Here is an 18,476-nt window from a genome sequence, read left to right as displayed (position 1 = left end):
GAGCGTTATTCCTAAAAATACTGTTGATTTTACAAATTCAATAGTTTGACCATTTAACTTTATATTAGAAACTGAATTCGAGCTAGATGAATTTATCAACGAGAATTTAATACATTTAGTTTTCTTAGGATTTAGTAACAAATTATTGGCAGCAAACCATGCGGATATCACGGACAGGGTTTCATTGGGCTCAATGAAGTCGGTATCTTTCTACTAACCTTGAACAGTAAAGACGTGTCGTCAGCAAACATAACTATACCCGACTTTTGGCTTACCATATAAGTAAGGTCATTTACATAAATAAGATACAGGAATGGGGCAAGAATGGATCCTTGAGGCACTCCCATTTCGACCACAGATCCCTCCGATACCGTTCCGTTAATCGCTAACCTTTTGCTTTCTTGTGTGAGGTAAGATTTAATGAGTTCTAAAGCGAGGCCACGAATGCCATAAAAAATTAACTTACAAATTAAAGTATCATGATCCACACAATCAAAAGCTTTCGAAAGGTCGCAGAATACACCTATAGCGTCATGTGATTCCTCCCAAGCTTGCAATATGAATTTAACTAAACTATGACCCGCGTCTGTAGTAGACCTGCCTTTTGTGAATCCGAACTGCTGTGGATGCATGATTTTATGGGTATTAAAATGCGAGATCATTTGCGTCAGCATTATTTTTTCGAATATTTTGCTAAACGCTGATAGGATGGACACAGGACGATAATCAGAGGGATTATCTTTATCACCTGATTTAAAAATAGGAACTACTCATATAGTACGTAGCAGTCAAGGCCACCAAATACTTTGAAGCACCCAAAATGTTCATTAACAATGATACAGCCAAAGCGGTCAAATTGTTTGGGCCATCCATCGTGTTCAAATATAGCGGAGCACGCACAACGTCTAATACTTGGTGACATCCAAGCCAGCATTAGTCCCGTGACAGCCACATCGCCACTGGTAGCGTAGCACCTAGAGTATTCAAAAGTGTGGAGCACGCACAACGTCTAATACTTGGTGACATCCAAGCCAGCATTAGTATCGTGGCAGCCACATCGCCACTGGTATCGTAGCACCCAAACTATTCAAAAGTGTGGAACACATCATACCTATAATTCCCTTTCAATACAATTCAGACGGTGTTCCGATTTCAAATTTATCTTCGAGTAGGTAGATAAAAGAACTATTTTTTTACATTAACAGACTGGTAAAGCATATTTAAAAAGAAATCCTTACAGACTGACGTGACATAACCATCTTCAACGTCAAGTGCATTTGAATGAACAACTTACTGATTAGATGTTTTCGTATTAAGTATTTGTTCAGAAATTCTGCTATCATTAAATATGATAATTATATAAGCGAAGAAATGAGGCACAAGATTATTTATTTGAGAGAAGAAAACGTTTCTGTGACAGATATCTCAAATGAGCTTGGTATATCCGTAAGTTTATTTATATTTATTGATTTCCTATAAATAGTAAATAGATTACGTCCCGACGCATAACGGTATATACGCATACGATACATAATAATAAATAAAAACAAATAAATTGGGACATTTTTACATAAATATCTTGAGACGACAATCCAATCCTTTTATTTTGAGAAATATTTAAGTATCTACCGAGTTTAGCGGTATTGCCCACCGTCCTCCTCTCGAGTCCACTTAGTTCAAATGTATGAGGTCCCTAAACTTAATAACTTGAATCCCATCAAAACATTCAATATCCCATGTGTTTTTATTTTAGAGAAATTCGGTATATCGATGGATAGAAAGATGGGATATGGATAGAAATCTGAAAAATCACGTGACGTTTGGACGTCCACGTCGGACAAACGTGGACGAAGACAGACAAATAATACAGCGGGCTAAGAATGATCGCTTTGTAAATTCAAGCAATCTGTCTACGGAATTTGGTGTGTCACAGTCGACAATAAGAAGGCGATTTCACGAGAACGGATTACATCATAGAATTCCTGCCAAAAACCTGCACTCACGCCGAGGCACAAAGCACTGCGTTTACAATTTGCCCAAAATTACTTGAACTACAATTTTGAAAATGTCGTTTTCTTAGACGAAAAAGTATTCTGTTCATCTGCACAAGGTCGCCTTCACTGTGGAGGATGAACAATACTCGATATGAAGATAAAAATGTTATATCTAACAATAGAAGTGGACGAATCACTCTAGGGTTTTGGGGGTGGATGTCACAAGATGGGCCGCGGAGTTGGTAGAAGTAGGCGGCCGTTTAAATGGGCAACGGTATAAAGAAATTCTTGAAGATGTATTGTTGCCCACAGCCCAAGTATTTTACCCCGGCCAAATAATAAAATTTGTCCAGGACAACAGTTCCGTCCATAACTGTAGGATAGTACGTAACTATCTCGACCAAACAAGGGACTTGGAGCAAATTGTTTTCCCCACCTCTTAGCCCCGACTTGAACCCTATCGAAAACTTGTGGGGAAAAATGGTTCAAGTTTGGGATAGCACTCAAGCGAGGACCACAGCATCTTTACGACAACATGTCATTGCCACATGGGGAATCGTTAAGAGGTAATGTTTTCTGCTACAATGCTGTGCGATCCATGCGTCAAAGGCTTAGTGATGTCATTATTGCTGAGGGTGGATATACCCGCTTTTAACTTTTCTTTCCCCACAATTTTGATTCCAATTACTTCTTACTCACGTCTTCGTTCGCGTGGAATTAAATTTAAGTAGGTAGGTACTAATAGAATATTAATTAACTAGATGAAAACCCGGCTTCGCTCGGGTAAAATGTACTCATAATAATATGTTTGAAAAAATTTTTTGCCAGTAAAGACTGTCGTACTTATCGAAAAATCTGACGTATATTCCCAGCCTTAATTATTATCACAAACACTAACGGCTAACCTACGTATCAGTATTTCACCAGTACATATTTCTCCTAAATCTTATTTGCCCAAATAACTACGTAGTCAGTCCCAAAGTTCTGTCACAAATGAAAATAATGATAAAAACAAAAGTACCAATCAGTTTTTAATAAATTATATACCAATTTAAAGTACATTTAATAAAAAAAATAAATTTAAGTACTTAAAATTATTCAAAATGACTTCCTTTGTTTTTAATACAGGCCCTTAATCGGCGCAGCCAGTCGTCTATCGCAGCACGCACCATTTTCATGTCTATTTCAGCAACTGCTTTTTTTAAAGATGACTTCAGGCTCTCCAAATTTTTATGGGTTTAGCACAGACCTTCCCCTCTAAGACCTGCCAAATTTTAAAGTCCAGAGGATTAAGGTTCGGACTGGAGGAAGGCCAATCTTCGTGTCTTATAAAGTCGATTTTTTGACGGCCAAACCAGGCTTGAGTGGTCTTGGCTTGTGTGCTGGCGCAGAATCCTGCTGGAACACAAAATTATGACCTGAAAATAGCGTGTTGGGCAGATCTTTGACATGCTTATCCAAAACCGTCTCTTGGTACACTTTCGCACTGATTTGACCCCTTTTTCGCAAAAATGAACCTCAGTTGGCCCGTAATAAGATCAGAGAATACTCTTCAGAGCTCCTAGCGTACACTCTATCATTATGTTTATTGTACTTCTCTTCAATATCGAAAATCTTTTCGTCTGTAAAGAGGATATCACGGTGTCGATTTTTCGCGTACCGCTTTATCAACTTCCGGGATCTTTTAAACCTTATTGTTTTTAGACGGGCATTAAGTAAGTGCCCACTCTATTTTTTGTATGCTCGCAGACTAAGATCTTCGTTAAAACCTTTTTGACGGTTTTTCTACTGACACCCATCTGCAAAGCCATCAACTTCTGTTTTCGGACAGGATTTCTGCTATGCGTGCCTTGATCGCTTTGATCACTGCTGGTGTTTGTACGGAGCGAGGCCGGCCAATTCTTTTCTTGTCCTCAACACTGGAGACTTCATTGTACCTGTCAATCGTACGGTACACAAACCTAAGCGTTATATTTACATTTTGAGCAACTTGAAAATGGTACTTGGCGAGTGCCCACAGCGGTGCAATGCTAAAACAGCTATTCGGTTTTCTTTCAACGTCCACTCCATCGTGAGAAATTGCAGCGAATGACTGTTTATTGTTTTAAAATAATTGACAAACATTCAAAAATGGAATTCAATCAAATTTTCTTAAAATCATGTTTTAAATTTAAAAATAATGTGCCAGTGACAGAACTTTGGGACCGACTACGTATGTCTGTCTCATAATTAAGAAATTAGACCTAAAGGGCCCCATATAAGGTACGATCCGTCTGTACGATCGATCTGATGAAAATCGACGAATCGTACCGTGTGTGGGGCCCTTAAAAGGTCACAATGGAGAACGAAATGCAAACCTGTGACACGTGATGACGTGACACTCACGCCACTTTGATGTGATGACTTTGAACTGTTTACTTCGCAACGCCATTATATATACTCAGTAATTTATTCCATTTTTTATTGAAAATACTCGCTAAATCCGAATTTTCTACCTACAAGTTGTCGACTCGGAACAAACGTCGACAACTGAAGATAGTTATAGTTGAAGGTAGTTGGTGATAGTTTTGAGTTTTGATAAGATCCATTCAAGTTTTCCGGCAAGACGTTTCGTTTTACACAGTCACATGAGTCACAGTTCTTTGTAATGGATACTTTTTTGGCGTGACGCACGCGATGTGTTGAAGGCGAGCCGTATCTAAGAGCTAGCTAGTATGAAACGGAACGTTTATTAACTACCCAAGATGGCGACTGCGGTTTGTTTGTCAGTGCCATTAGAATTTAACGAAATTCTCCATAATCCGAATTTTGCGGATATATGTTGTCGACTCGGATCGACTAATTTTTTACGCTCTTCAATTTGATGTGCATTTCGTTCGAGTCTACCGTACCCCTGGACGAAATTATTAATATAGATAAAATATTAGTATAGGTCAAAAATGATGATAAAATGATAATGTGTTTTTTTTCGTTTAGTTTGAAATAAAATATTTTTACAAATAATGGTGATTTCATTCTAATATCTATTCGTATGTCAACAGTTCTCGAAAACAGTGCAGACTTGTCATTGCCGTCATTGCATATGTCTGTCTCAAGGTTTTAAATTAATGACGGTTTGATTGATTCTATTGAAGTAACACAATTCAAATAGAGCATAACTCTAATGAAAAATAAAACTAGTCGTGCAGAATTGGATCTTACGTCAATGGCACAAAGATTCTAAAATGTCAATTTTTTTTCTCACTTATCAGTAGTGAGTGTGAAGTAACATATTATTAACCCGAGGTGAATTAAAATTCAATTTTAATTTAATTAAAATAAAGTTCAGTTTTCTAATGTGTTCCACACTTTTGAATACTCTGGGTGCTACGCTACCAGTGGCGATGTGGCTGTCACGGGACTAATGCTGGCTTGGATGTCACCAAGTATTAGACGTTGTGCGTGCTCCGCTATATTTGAACACGATGGATGGCCCAAACAATTTGACCGCTTTGGCTGTATCATTGTTAATGAACATTTTGGGTGCTTCAAAGTATTTGGTGGCCTTGACTGCTACGTACTATATGACGCTGACTGTACCTACTATGATTTAGTTGTTATGAGGGTTTCACGACAGGTGAAATATCGCCAGGTGGCGTTAGTATCGAGTAGTCCGTAGGACGTTGTCTTACTGCGATTGGCTCAATCAAGGCTCAATCCAAAATCACAAACATGACACGAATGTCAGTTATCTTATCTATCAAACACTTATCAAACAGCCCCTCGCTATCTTTGCTCGCTATAATTACTCCAACGCTAACTAATATAAACCTGTCACAGAACTTGCCGCATTCTTATTTATCTACTGTGTTGTGTCGCGATGCTTTCTGTCTCTCGCTCTCTCTAGCTTTGATGCGACACAACACAAGCCGTCACAATACTGCATCAGATAATATGAACGCCACCATATAAAATTTATGAAACTTATCTCCATCTGAGGCCGTATTGCCTGACGTTTCTGACGCTCGTCATCGCAATCAAATTACAGTTTTTGTATGACAAATCTGTCATTTGATTGCGATCGCGAGCGAAAGAACGTTAGGCAATACGGCCTCTGTTCAAACATGTATAATGAAACACGATAACAGTTTGCCTGTTTTTATTCAATTTAACAATACATAACAATTCATCTTACACTAATAATTTCTAGGGCATACTATACTCGCACTGGTCACGCTACAACCGATACAAGACTACTTACTAAACCAGTAATACGCTGTAAAAAAATGCAGGCACGTGCTGTATTAAATACAAGATCGCGTGACAAAAATGTTTAAATAAATAGGCAGTTGAAAATTTAAAAACAAAATGAATAACCTAACTTTCTTATTGTCTCAGACATTGGTCGAACCATGGCACGCCGACTCGACAAAGGAATCAAATAAGTTACTAATTACGTCTCTAATCATATAAATTTCGCCTTTATTCCTAATCTAATTATCATTTTTACTGAGTTGCCAATACCGAGGTATTCAAACACCTACTCTACAGATTTCATACACTGTTTAAACAAAAATAAAGCATTTTGACTTCTTTCCGACTTTACATAAAAAAAAGATTCGTTGGCGTATATGCAGTGCTGGAATAACCATTAAACAGAGCAGACAGCAATGTTTATATCTCTATTTTACGAAGTGACTGAGCATTGATAAGGAGTATACTTAGAACGTGAACTCTGTAGCGCCGGGGTTCCCAAACTTTTTCAGTTTGCGGCGCTATTATAGGGTTAGATTTCGTCACGGTGCCCTTGCAGTTAGGGACTAGCTAATTGAAATAAGCAATGATGATTTTCACCAGATTGCCTGTTTCCCGGGTAACTGGAGTCCCACGCGCCCTGGGGCGCCGCGGCACAGTTTGGGAGCCCCTGCTGCGTGTGCGTATTGCACTCAGTTCCAACGATGTATTTACTACATCTGTCTGTGTGTCCTGTATCTGCGTTACTGCACCGTTGCGCAAATACTGTGTTAATGTCAACCGCTACTACCCTGCTATTAAAATTTTTGTGGAAGCGAGTTTTTTTGACAGGTGAAATATATCTAGATGGCGTTAGTATCGAGGCCCGTTTGACATTACAGTCTTGCTTGCGATTGATTCATTCTTCTTCTTCTTCTTCACTTTTAAAATATGGATTTTCTGTCCTAATTAATAGGACAATTTCGCCAGTGTCAAAGTAAACTCTCTTTGAGAGGGACGTTGTACGGTGGTTGTAGTTTTTGCAACTTGATAGTAAAAGTCCAGAAACCACGTGGAGACAATTTGCGCAATAAAAAATGTCAGACACGAGAGCAATATCGAATTTTGTGATCACTGTTCACTGTTAAGGTTGAAATACAACATAAAACACTATCAAAATTATACTTCAACCAGCCAAAGCAACAGAAATAGCAAAATTAGATATTGTCTACATCCGCCATGTTCGAATGCAACAAATCGAATCCGATTGGTTCATTTAGTTGTTCCAATTACAAACGTCACACAAATGTCAAAGTAGTCAAATGGATACGACACTAGCGCCAACCAGCCTGTCATAGAAAACCTCATTATTGCTTTAACAACACGCCTGAACTATCCAACACAATATTATCCATACGAACCCCCTTACAACGCGACTAAATTCAATGAATTACGATCAAAACTATTAAAAAACCAACTAACAGCAGCTGATTTTTAAATACTTGATCACAATGTCTTTTCAAAATTGATCATCACAATATGAGATCGCTGTAACGATCTATACTTACATAATTTATTCATTCTAATATACATACAATTTTACTAATATTGAAAAACGAGGGGCAAATTTACAGCCTTAATCCCCCGTTTTAAGGTCTACATTAATTCAACGCCGACGACCAACATATACGCGGCATATTCAATTTGATCTGCATTAGGAATAATTTAGAGTGTTAGCATAATAAAATTCATATAACTAAACCTATTTGTGCCTGTTACACAATTCTCGCAAAATAACATAAGTAGATATGGTTAAAAACTAATCAATACAAAAAATACAATAGATGTATTTGTATATTTGCCAGCTTGCTCAACATCAGTCAACAATATGCCACCATTAAAAAGGTGGCTAAATAAATGCTGGCCAATAGATAATACAAAAAAACTTTTATTAAATCAAATGTCACTTTAAAAAAAGGATGAACATAAACACTTCTGTGCTCGAATCTCTTTAAAAAAATCGTCGATGACTCCATCACGATTTTGGAGCTGGCTTATTTTACCAAGTCATTGAGTATTTCCATCCCAGCCTATATACGTCGTCCCACTGCTGGGCACAGGCCTCCTCTCAGAAACAAGAGGGATTGAGTATTTATTATTTTAATATCGATCTATGATTTAAAAACATAAAAAAAGATAAAGCATTATTGTTATCTTAACCACCAAGTATTGTTTGATAATTCCAATAATAACAATTCAATAATCGCGAGTACCGTTTATTTTTTTTAATTTTCCAATTATGTCTCGAGAGTTTAAGTAATATTGAAGCCTTTGTAACACTGCAAAGTGACTATTTAAGCTGTTTCACGTATATACACTATCTCAAAGCAGCGTGGAGTAAACGTAACGTATATTGTTATAGATACCGCTGGGTGTCGCTTACCATCAGGCGATCCGTTTGCTCGTTTACCACCTATTCCATAAAAAAATCTATAATGGTGTAGTGAGGGCACTACTACCATGACCATCGCCACCATGTACACATATAATTATCATGGAGAATGTTAAAAAGTTGTATTTTCAATAAAGCATAAGAAGAATAATATTTTCAAAATTGGTGACACTTCATTGAGTATGGTTCCTTTGCAGCAACCCAAGATAAGATACTGCTTAATTTTTTACCCAAACAATAATCGTGGTATCAAATTTTTCTCCAAAAAATCGTTTTATAATCTGAAAGGAACCATTAACAGCGAGCCTTCTGCGATGAGATAAGGTACAGAATATCATGTGTGTGCAATGTGATGTGTGTATTACAATTAGATTTTAAGTTTTATCCTTTATGGACCTCCGCAAATTAAAGCCTGATTCAATAAATTATTTGATTCTTTAGTTGTAAAATTGTGTTCAGAAGCAACGCTACACAAACCGGCATCCATACTATAAGGCTGGAAACAGTGCTCGACCGAAGGTACGTCCTGACCGTCAGCGCTGACCGTCGGTTGCGAAAATTCATTCAGTGCTACGCTGACGGCGAACTGCGACGCGTGTGTACTGTTCACAGGGCGGTCGCTCCGTCAGCGAAGCACTGAACGCATCCATACAATCTCTAGCTCGTCGGTCGACCGACGCCGCGCGACCGACCAGTAGGACCGACGGCTCGACCGACAATCACACGCGTACCGTCAGCGTAGCTGTGTGCGCATTCATAGACTTGCAGAGATATAGCTACGCTGACCAACGATCAGCGCTGACCGTCGGTCGAGCACTGTTGCCAGCCTAAGCTAGGCTAGGGTATAATAAGGTTGCTTACTCATCAAAATTTTATTATGCTAAGGAAACAACGAGCGAGGTCGTAGCAACCAGCACCAATGCTAAGCTGAGCTATCGGTGGATGTCATACAAGTTTAATACTACGCAGCCTAGCAGGTCTCAGGTGGAAAAGCAGCCTAACTGTACGAATGTGCGCAAGCGGCGAGTTTTTCGCTCGGCTTTTTTTTTAGTGTTGTTCGGTAAAGTTCGTCAATTTAGGGGACACGCGAGCGAAAAACCCCGACAAGTATGCAAAGTTACTCAACCAATTTAATTCCTAGGCCACCGGGAAATCTTATAACAATAGGGTGTTATATAACGTCATGTTGGATATTTCTGTCTAATTTTTTATGTTTCAAAAATCCTTCCACAGTTCGAACGGTTGTGTTGCTCTGATGATGCACTCTGTTTGTGTTCGAAACGCCTGACGTTCGAAACGGTAGTGTGGCGGTGACAGTCGGGTGTGTGTGATGAGATGAGTATTCCTTAAAAACAAATGCTTGGATATTCCGTTGTTATCGAATGACGTAAATATGATGACAAAGTTCTATAGAAGCCTAAGAATCAAATTGGTCGCATGTCTATCTGGCCGTGTGGTGTCCGGAGCTGTGTGTGTCTACGCGTACTCCTTGGTGAACTTCTCGTGGAAGCCCTTGAAGATGTCCAGCATTTCTTGCAGCAGCGCGGGTTGCGGCAGGATGGTCGTGCGGAAGTGGTACGTGCCGGGACGCTGACCGAACCCGGAGCCCGCCACCACGCAGATGCCTGGGGAAAGGGGGGGGGGATTAGTTCAATAATAATATAATACAGGCATAGCAACAACTGGAAGTCTATGGGGGACATACGCATGTCTAACAATGGACATCCTACTGCTATGCTAGAATGGACCCATCTCTTCACGTGCATATCGTAAAAAGGCGACTAAGGGATCTGGTGTGAGAGTGGGTGCTCTCTATTGCCAACTACGACAAACTCTGCGGTGTGGAAGGCATGAGGAAACCACCACCACACTATTCTCTCCAATTCTCTACTCAAGAAAGTCTTCATGAAAGTTCATTGCTGATTCTCATCCGACAATCACGACGTCACACACAACACAAGTGTAGCGACTGGAGATATCGGTTACACGCTAATTCTGGCGTCAGGTTACTCCATAATTCGCGTGTGTGATGTTTCGCGTTGTGGCGTTTCACGTTGGGCGTTTCACGTATGTGACGGTTCACGTTGTGGCGCTTCAAGTATGATATGTTTCGCATTGTGGCGTTTCGCGTACGAGACGTTTCGCGTTTCGCATCCTAGGCTCTTTGGTGTTTTACTGTAAGCCTACAATGTAAACTGTTATAAATAAATAAATTAAGAATAAATGAGACGTTTCGCGTATGTGACGTTTCGCGTTGTGGCGTTTCGCGTATGTGACGTTTAGCGTTGAGGCGTTTCGCGTTGAGGCGTTTCGCGTTGTGGCATTTCACGTATGTGATGATTCACGTTGTGGCATTTCGCGTATGGTATGTTTCGTGTATGTGACGTTTCGCGATGTGACGTTTCGCGGTGTGGCGTTTCGCGTATGTGACGTTTCGCGTGTGTGGCGTTTCGTGTATGAGGCATTTCGCGTGTGTGTCATTCCGCGTGTGTGTCAATTTGCGTAGATATGTAATCGCATTATTCTGGTAAGAATGATGAGAGAATTACCGAGTAACCTTCACGGAGGAACTGATGAAAATTAAATGTAAAATAATATTCGTCAATCCATTGTGAATGGCAGAAAACCAGAATGGTGGACTGAATTATCGCCAGAATGAGTGTGTAACCCATGTCACAGACTTTCCTTTGTAATACTAAGGGGCAGTTTCATCATCCATTGATTAGCGTTAACCCGACGATTAAATGTGATGCCGTCTCCGTCTATTCGAACAAAACAAATAGAGACGGCATCACACCTAACCGCCAGTTAACACTAATCAATGGATGGTGAAACAGCCCCTAATAGTTATTTGTGTCACAAGGGAGCAAAATGGCGTATTTACGGCGAGGGCGTACATTGAATCCAGAATGTAGCGAAGGATTCTGCAATAGAATCCTGAACGTAGCGAGGGATTCTAAAGTAGAATCCTGAGCGTAATGAGGGATTCAAGTGTTAACGCCCAAGATGAAAATAATTTTGCTCCCGAGTGGCTCATACAACTTTTCACACCGAGCATTAAGAAACTTGAAAAAAATAATTCTAGATATTATTAAAGAACAACCAGCATAGAAAATGGCATAGCTTTACAATTATCGATTTCAAAAAAAATGGCATTTGTAATAAAACACTTAGAAAAGCCTTGAACAGAAAAGTTGCACTTTGCTCCCTCTCGTCAGGGAGGAAAAGTTACTTTTCTGAAGGAAGGGTGTGAAAATGTGATTTTCCACCGGCGAGGCGAGACGAGATTGAAATTTGTATGGAGGCGCTCGCGGCTGCTCGCGGCAGACACAGTTTATGTGACAGATATAGGCAGAGCCGAGATGACGCGTGCCGTGGTTCTTATTACAATGTCATTAATGTCTAATTTTGACAAAATCACGCGTCTTCTTGGATGGCACTAGGTATATCTGTGATGCCCTCTTACTATGTTTTGTCCAATTAAACAGAGACGGCATCACATTTATCTGTTACATAAAATTAGTCACAGAGTGGTGAAACATGCCCTAAATCATTTTGCTATGATCTCTTGTTAGATAAAAGTATTGGTAAGTAATGATCGGAGCAGTTACCAGTTTCCTCGAGCAGCTTGAAGGCGTAGAATACGTCGGGCGCCTTGCCGGCCGCCTTGGCCGCCTCGATGGCTTTCGGCGGCATGTCGAAGCGCGGGAACGCGTACATCGCGCCCTGTACAGGACAAGGACAAAATGGTGAGAGGCTTGGCTATGCAATGGATCTTGACCGATGTATAGAGAACGGATTTAAAGTAGCGATTACAAGTTTAATATGGATATGACTAGTGCGAGTGGTAAGATAGATATAGATAGATTTATTTATTAGATATCGTTTTGTTTATTGGTCTTACAGTTATCTTATTACTTACTTACTTACTTATTTACCGCAATGCAATCTCATAGATAGATAGATAAACAAAACATTAATCACCACAAAACATACATGGCTTAATACAATGATGAATTAACAATAATAAATTATAACTTAAAAACTAAAATGCGAGTAATCTTAGAATAGAAATATAGAATAAAAAATAGTAATAATATGCAATGTGCAATTATAGAAAATAAATGTTATTCCTGCAACAAACTGTATGTAAAGAAAAATATTTTATTCTAATTATAGGAGTTTTATACAGCTGAAACCTAATACATCATATTTATTGCACACCTTTTTGGTAAAAATAAATACCTACTTGTAGTAGTCTTATCCATAATATTAAACTTGTAATCGCTACTTCAAATCCGCTCTCTACTTATGTGTGTGGAATTTGAGGCTTAGGGCTTGTCTATATGACTTCATTTCGTTTCTAAATGCGGGATACAGTGTTTTTAAATCTGTGGCTGCCCCTTAAGGGGGTCGCAGTATCTTTATAATGCTTTCACCACCGTTATTGCCTATTGTCTACCCTGAATCTAAGTGTTTATATCATAAGTTTTTTTGTACTGCTTTATGGTGTGCAATAAAGATGATACAAATAACTGTAAGTGGAGGTAAGCAGGGGGTCGCCAAATATATTTGAAACCAAGGGGGGGTCGCGACATGAAAAATTTTGAAAACCACTGGTTTATTTAAAATAAATTCAGCCGTTTTTAAGACATTGAACTTTAAAATGACAATGCCGGAGATTATAATCTCTCTAAGTCGGTTAGATTATTAGAATAAAATGTTATTGTCAATTCGATCTTTGCGCGTATAGCGTATTATTGTGTAGTGGGCAGTGGGCAGTGGCAGTGAGCAGTGGGCTATGGGCTGTGGGCAGTGGGCTGCGGGCAGTGGGCAGTGGGCAGCGGGCAGTGGGCAGCGGGCAGTGGGCAGCGGGCGTGTACCTGCACGATGTTGCAGCGGAAGCCCTTCATGGTGTTGAAGGTGTCAGCGATCATCTTGGCGCGCTTGTTGAGCGAGGCCAGCACGGCGGTCTTTTCCTTGAGCCACAGCTCGTACGACGGGTCGCCCTCTTTGGGCGGTTTGGCCTGGAACCAACGAGATCAACATAAGCTACGTTCCATATAATATTATATACACCATGTTACTTTTCATTTCAGTTAACTTTAAGGGGGCAATCAAATGAAGTCAATTTCTCAAAGACACTAGTGGGCTAACTCTTACTGTTTAAAAGGTAATCAAGAGTTAATATAATTAATTATTAGCAGTAAAACAGCGGAAAGGTCTTAATTTATGACGTCTTTCAAAGTCCGTAATTAATCCGTTTTAAATTTACACATATTTAGCAAAATTTCTTTTTATATCTCTCTTATGTGTCACGTCAATGTCACTTGTCAAGTTTGTTTATTTTACAATAACTGTGAAGCTATTTTATGGCTGAAAAAAGAAACTTTTTTTGTATATTTTTCTTTTATGTGTTATACCACGCGCCATATAAATCTGCCTAAAAGTTCATTACTTAATACTCAGTTTTGACGCATTTTTGAGATAATTATTTATGCGACGTCTTTACGTTACTCCCAGATTGTGTTTGAATCGCTTAACGGTATAGTGCCTGTTCAATTATTGGAATTATACCATTATAGTTTTTGTAGTCCTAGTCGTGGCAATGAACTTTTAGGCAAAGTTAGGCGGCGGAAGGTATACATGTCAGTATTGATTTCTTAGTTGTCATATTGCTAGTTCCTTTCGGTTGTGTCTGTGTGGTCAAATTACATTTTACCCTGAATCATATTTCTTCGTTTGCTTTTTAGTTGCAGTTCATTGATACGTTTCAATATTGATTTCTAATGTAACAAAAGTTAAATCTACTTACAACTAAATCCACAGTGGTCTGTCCCAGCACCGTGGGGCACAGCATGGCGGAGATGGCCTGGAACATACAGAAATACAATACAATATACAACACTAATATTCTTTATTGAACAACACAAATCGATACAGTGAAATAAAAAATGTAATAATGTATTTTGCGCCCTATTTTTTTTATTTATGTCTTTTGTCTGTCACCCAACAATGCAGGGCTCTTGTACCATCTGCCAAATATGTGGTCTATCAATTTTTAATCAAGTTCCTATCAAATGAATATGTCGCTAAAGTCAAACTTTCAAGTTGACAGACACGTCTATCAATTGGCATTATTGTTTTATGACATGCAAACGATTATCAACTTTAGGGTGGTAGACCATATATTTGGCTGATGGTACCTATCCTTCGATATTTCGGATATCGTCGTTGATACTGCAATACCGCATTTTGCATAAGGTACAATTTTCATTATCAGATCAGTACAATGTTAGTACTCTTCTGACAATGAAAATTATACCTTATGGAAAAAGCTAGTACACGGTATTGCAGTTGAACGACGATATGTGACTCGACGTGGGGAGCACTCACAGATTACCCCCTCTGGCACTCTACAGGGTGGAAAGTTGAGATAGGGCATCAAGGGCAGCTACTAGATCGCTTGCTTCTACGCGAAAATGCTCTTAGGCGACCTTTACTAACTTTTTGAGTGATGACAATCGACATTCACAGATTTTTGATAAAATGTACAGTCAGCGAAAAAATCGTCAGATTTGACTTTTTTTTAATGCCATCATCATCATCATCCCAGCCTATATACGTCCCACTGCTGGGCACAGGCCTCCTCTCAGAACAAGAGGGCTTGGGCCATAGTTCCCACGCGGGCCCAGTGCGAATTGGGAACTTCACACGCACCATTGAATTGCTTCGCAGGTTTGTGCAGGTTTCCTCACGATGTTTTCCTTCACCGCAAAGCTCGTGGTAAATTTCAAAAATGTAATTCCGCACATGAATTTCGAAAAACTCAGAGGCGCGTGCCGGGGTTTGAACCCACGACCTTCTGCTTGAGAGGCGATAGGTCAAACCACTAAGCCACCAGGACCTTTTTTTTAATGCCAATCGGTCCCATTTCTATAAAGGATTAAAACACTCTTTGAGACGAACTGTGGTTAGAGTACTAGAACACCCACAAATCAAAGAAAACTTTTTCCATACAGGTAAAAGTTAGTAAAGGTCTCCTGAGAGCATTTTCGCGTAGCAGTAAGGAATCTAGTAGCTGCCCTTGCTGCCTCATCTCAACTTTCCACCCTGTATAGAGCGACTTGTGGTGCAGGGAAGGGTAAATGGGAAAAGGACGTTCTCCCATGCGCTGGACTGACCAGATAAAAGCCCTAACAAATGCTCCTCTGAACACTTGCGCCAGAGAAGCGACAGCCAGGGAGAACTGGCGGTGAATTGTTGGACGTGCTCTGTGACCACGACTGCTCTGTCAAGAGTATCCGACAAAGAAGAACAATGCAGGGCTATTGTCAGTCAAGGAAGAAACCAATGGATCAACAAAAAAATACTGATCCAAACACCCCGCAGAGCCTTTCCAGCAGATGGCTGAAGCAAGACTGTGTGGGTCGATAAGCAACTCCCCCACCCCTCTCCTCCCCGCAGTAAGCTCCGGGGAGTTGGGGCCATGCAGCCGGATGTTTTAGCCGGTGAGAGTCCCACACTGTCTGGGCCTTTCCCTTCCCAGTCGCCGATTATGGATTTACCCTGACTGCACGCCCCCATATTCTATAAAGCACCTCATGTAAAAGTAAACAAGTGAAGTTTAGAAAAGGCTTGTGAAGGGTGAGGTATGCTAGGTGGCAGGTCAAGTTTTTTTATTGTCAGGAAGGCAAACGAGCGAGCGGGTGATCTGAGGGAAATGATCACCACCGTCCACGAGTAGTATAGTTGTTGTTATGGTCGACCAAGAAAGTGCTTTACCAATGTTAATGACAGTTCCTACTTCAGGAATAAAACAATAAGGCTGATTGTCATAATTGACTTGTGAGTGAAAAAGGCGTTGACGTTTTAAGCGCTACAAATGGAATTAAACCTAAGGGCGGTAAACTAATTTGTTGTTCGAGTATAGAGGACGTGTATGAGGAGTTACCTTATAGAGGTTGGCCTGCACTTGCGGGTCGAAGTTGACCAGCTCCATCCACCCGCCGCGCAGCCCGCACTCGCCCATGTACCCCTTGCTGACCGACATGAACGACGCCACTTCCACTTCCTTGGAGTACGGCGCGCCCATCTCCATCATCACCTGCGCATTTACAAACGGAATGAGCATGACCACAGAATTCTGAAAGAGAAACACTCTTTACATGGACTACCCAGGAAGGGCAAAGAAGGGCGTCTGCCTCATCCCCCTGGAAATTGTATCTTTCCCCTACACACTACATATTTGTATCTTATTTTCGTACTGCGTACGATAAAACAGGTGCGGGAAATCCAACCTAAAAAATCTGACTTGGCCACCCAGTTGTCAGGACCGTCGCTGCAGGAGGGAACTCCTCAACGGTTGATGGCATCGACTTGAAATTTGGTACGGAAAGGTAGTGTGGACTTGCTGGATAATGTGGATGACAATGCAGTCAACAAAAACTACAGCCAGCAAAAAAGTTTATACAAAAACTAATTTTATTCTAATTTCGTCTCGCGATATTGTTAAATCCGTAACCGGCCCCAGACCGCTCCAAGCGCTACAGCAGAGGTTACCTTCTTGAAGGAGAAGAACTGGCTGCCCTCCGCGTAGACGTTGTCCTGGTAGACCTCGTCCGCGAACAGCACCAGCCTGTGCTTGTGGCAGAACTTGATGATGGTCTCGATGTTGGGCCGCGTCAGCACCTGCGCCAACAACAACAACAACTGGTGCCACTTTCAAAACCATAACCATAATACTATTTTATGCAACTGCATCGTAATAGGGGTTCTTAAAACACGAGTGTGGGTATATATATATTCATAATAGGGTCACATGAATCTTTTAAGGCCAAATTACGTACAGTTGCATACAATATTTTATCTTTATCCATATATTAAATCCTCTATCATGTTATGATTGGTTATTTGGAGTCTTTTTGTATTTTTTATTTCAACTCCAAATTTGTTACTTTTACGGGTATCCCGTGAAACCATATCGAAAATACAAACTGAGACATGGATGCACAGAAAAACCAGAAAAAGAGACCAGCGCTGGGAATCGAACCCAGGTCCTCAGCAATCCGTGCTGCGTGCTATAACCCCTGCACCACCGCTGGACCTCTACCATGTGTTCCGCGAACCATTGAGAATGACCTGCATTAACTCTTACTAGGTAGGTATGTCTGCCCCACGAGCTGCGCCCGAGACGACCTGCTGCTAAAAGTGGTTGCGGTTTTTCTTTTTAGAAATATACTATTTCACTTACAAATGTGACGAAAAACATTGTATGTCGCACGGGTGATACTACAATTACGAACATCAACTCATTAAAGCCCTCAGTCTTCGACTTCGGGCTTCTAATACTCTCGTTCGTAATTCCTTATTTACCGCCCTTAAGACACAATGTACTATAATAGGGCTGAAATTGCTCGAAATCAGCGAGTAAAGACACTATTTGTAAAGTCTCGTTATAAGGAGTGTCGGAGCCCTATCGTCTGGCCATTACCTGTCCCGTAGGGTTCCCGGGGTTGATGACGACGAGCGCGCGCACTTTGCAGGCGTTGGGGCCGGTCTTGCTGGCCTCGATGGCGCGCGTGAGCTCTTTCTCGTCGAGCGCCCACTGGTTGTCCTCGTCCAGGTAATAGCCGACCTGGCCCAGCCCGTACTCCGCCAGCGACGCCGAGTACAGAGGGTACTGCGGGATCGGGATCAGCACGCCTGGAACGACCAACAAACCTAAGAACTTGACTCTGCAACCGTCGCTAAATCAAAAAGCTACTCCATAAGGACCTTATCTTGGAAAATTTTTAAATTCCCCGAAATATCTTAGA

At 40.6% G+C, this 18,476-nt stretch overlaps 1 protein-coding gene and 1 long non-coding RNA gene across 2 annotated transcripts in view; both read right to left on the bottom strand.

Moving 5' to 3' along the window:
* Positions 1 to 6,117: 6,117 nt before the first annotated feature.
* On the bottom strand, positions 6,118 to 9,837 carry LOC141430098 (uncharacterized). Its single transcript, XR_012451614.1, has 2 exons — positions 7,709 to 9,837; positions 6,118 to 7,630 (listed from the first exon to the last, which is right to left on the bottom strand). It is a non-coding gene; the product is annotated as an uncharacterized lncRNA (long non-coding RNA).
* Positions 9,838 to 9,839: 2 nt separating this feature from the next.
* Positions 9,840 to 18,476, bottom strand: part of LOC141430263 (alanine aminotransferase 1-like) — a 9,528-nt gene continuing 891 nt past the window's right edge. The window contains exons 2-8 of the mRNA XM_074090871.1: positions 18,152 to 18,395; positions 17,221 to 17,349; positions 16,613 to 16,765; positions 14,474 to 14,530; positions 13,542 to 13,685; positions 12,270 to 12,384; positions 9,840 to 10,283 (exon numbers count right to left, since the gene is read on the bottom strand). Coding sequence (XP_073946972.1) covers positions 10,135 to 10,283; positions 12,270 to 12,384; positions 13,542 to 13,685; positions 14,474 to 14,530; positions 16,613 to 16,765; positions 17,221 to 17,349; positions 18,152 to 18,395 — 991 coding nt within the window. The 3' untranslated portion in view covers positions 9,840 to 10,134. The remainder of the gene's footprint in view (positions 10,284 to 12,269; positions 12,385 to 13,541; positions 13,686 to 14,473; positions 14,531 to 16,612; positions 16,766 to 17,220; positions 17,350 to 18,151; positions 18,396 to 18,476) is intronic.

The sequence above is a fragment of the Choristoneura fumiferana genome, chromosome 8 (assembly GCF_025370935.1).
Source record: "Choristoneura fumiferana chromosome 8, NRCan_CFum_1, whole genome shotgun sequence".
NCBI classification, from domain to species: domain Eukaryota; kingdom Metazoa; phylum Arthropoda; class Insecta; order Lepidoptera; family Tortricidae; genus Choristoneura; species Choristoneura fumiferana.
This window is presented reverse-complemented; position numbering and strand designations above follow the sequence as displayed.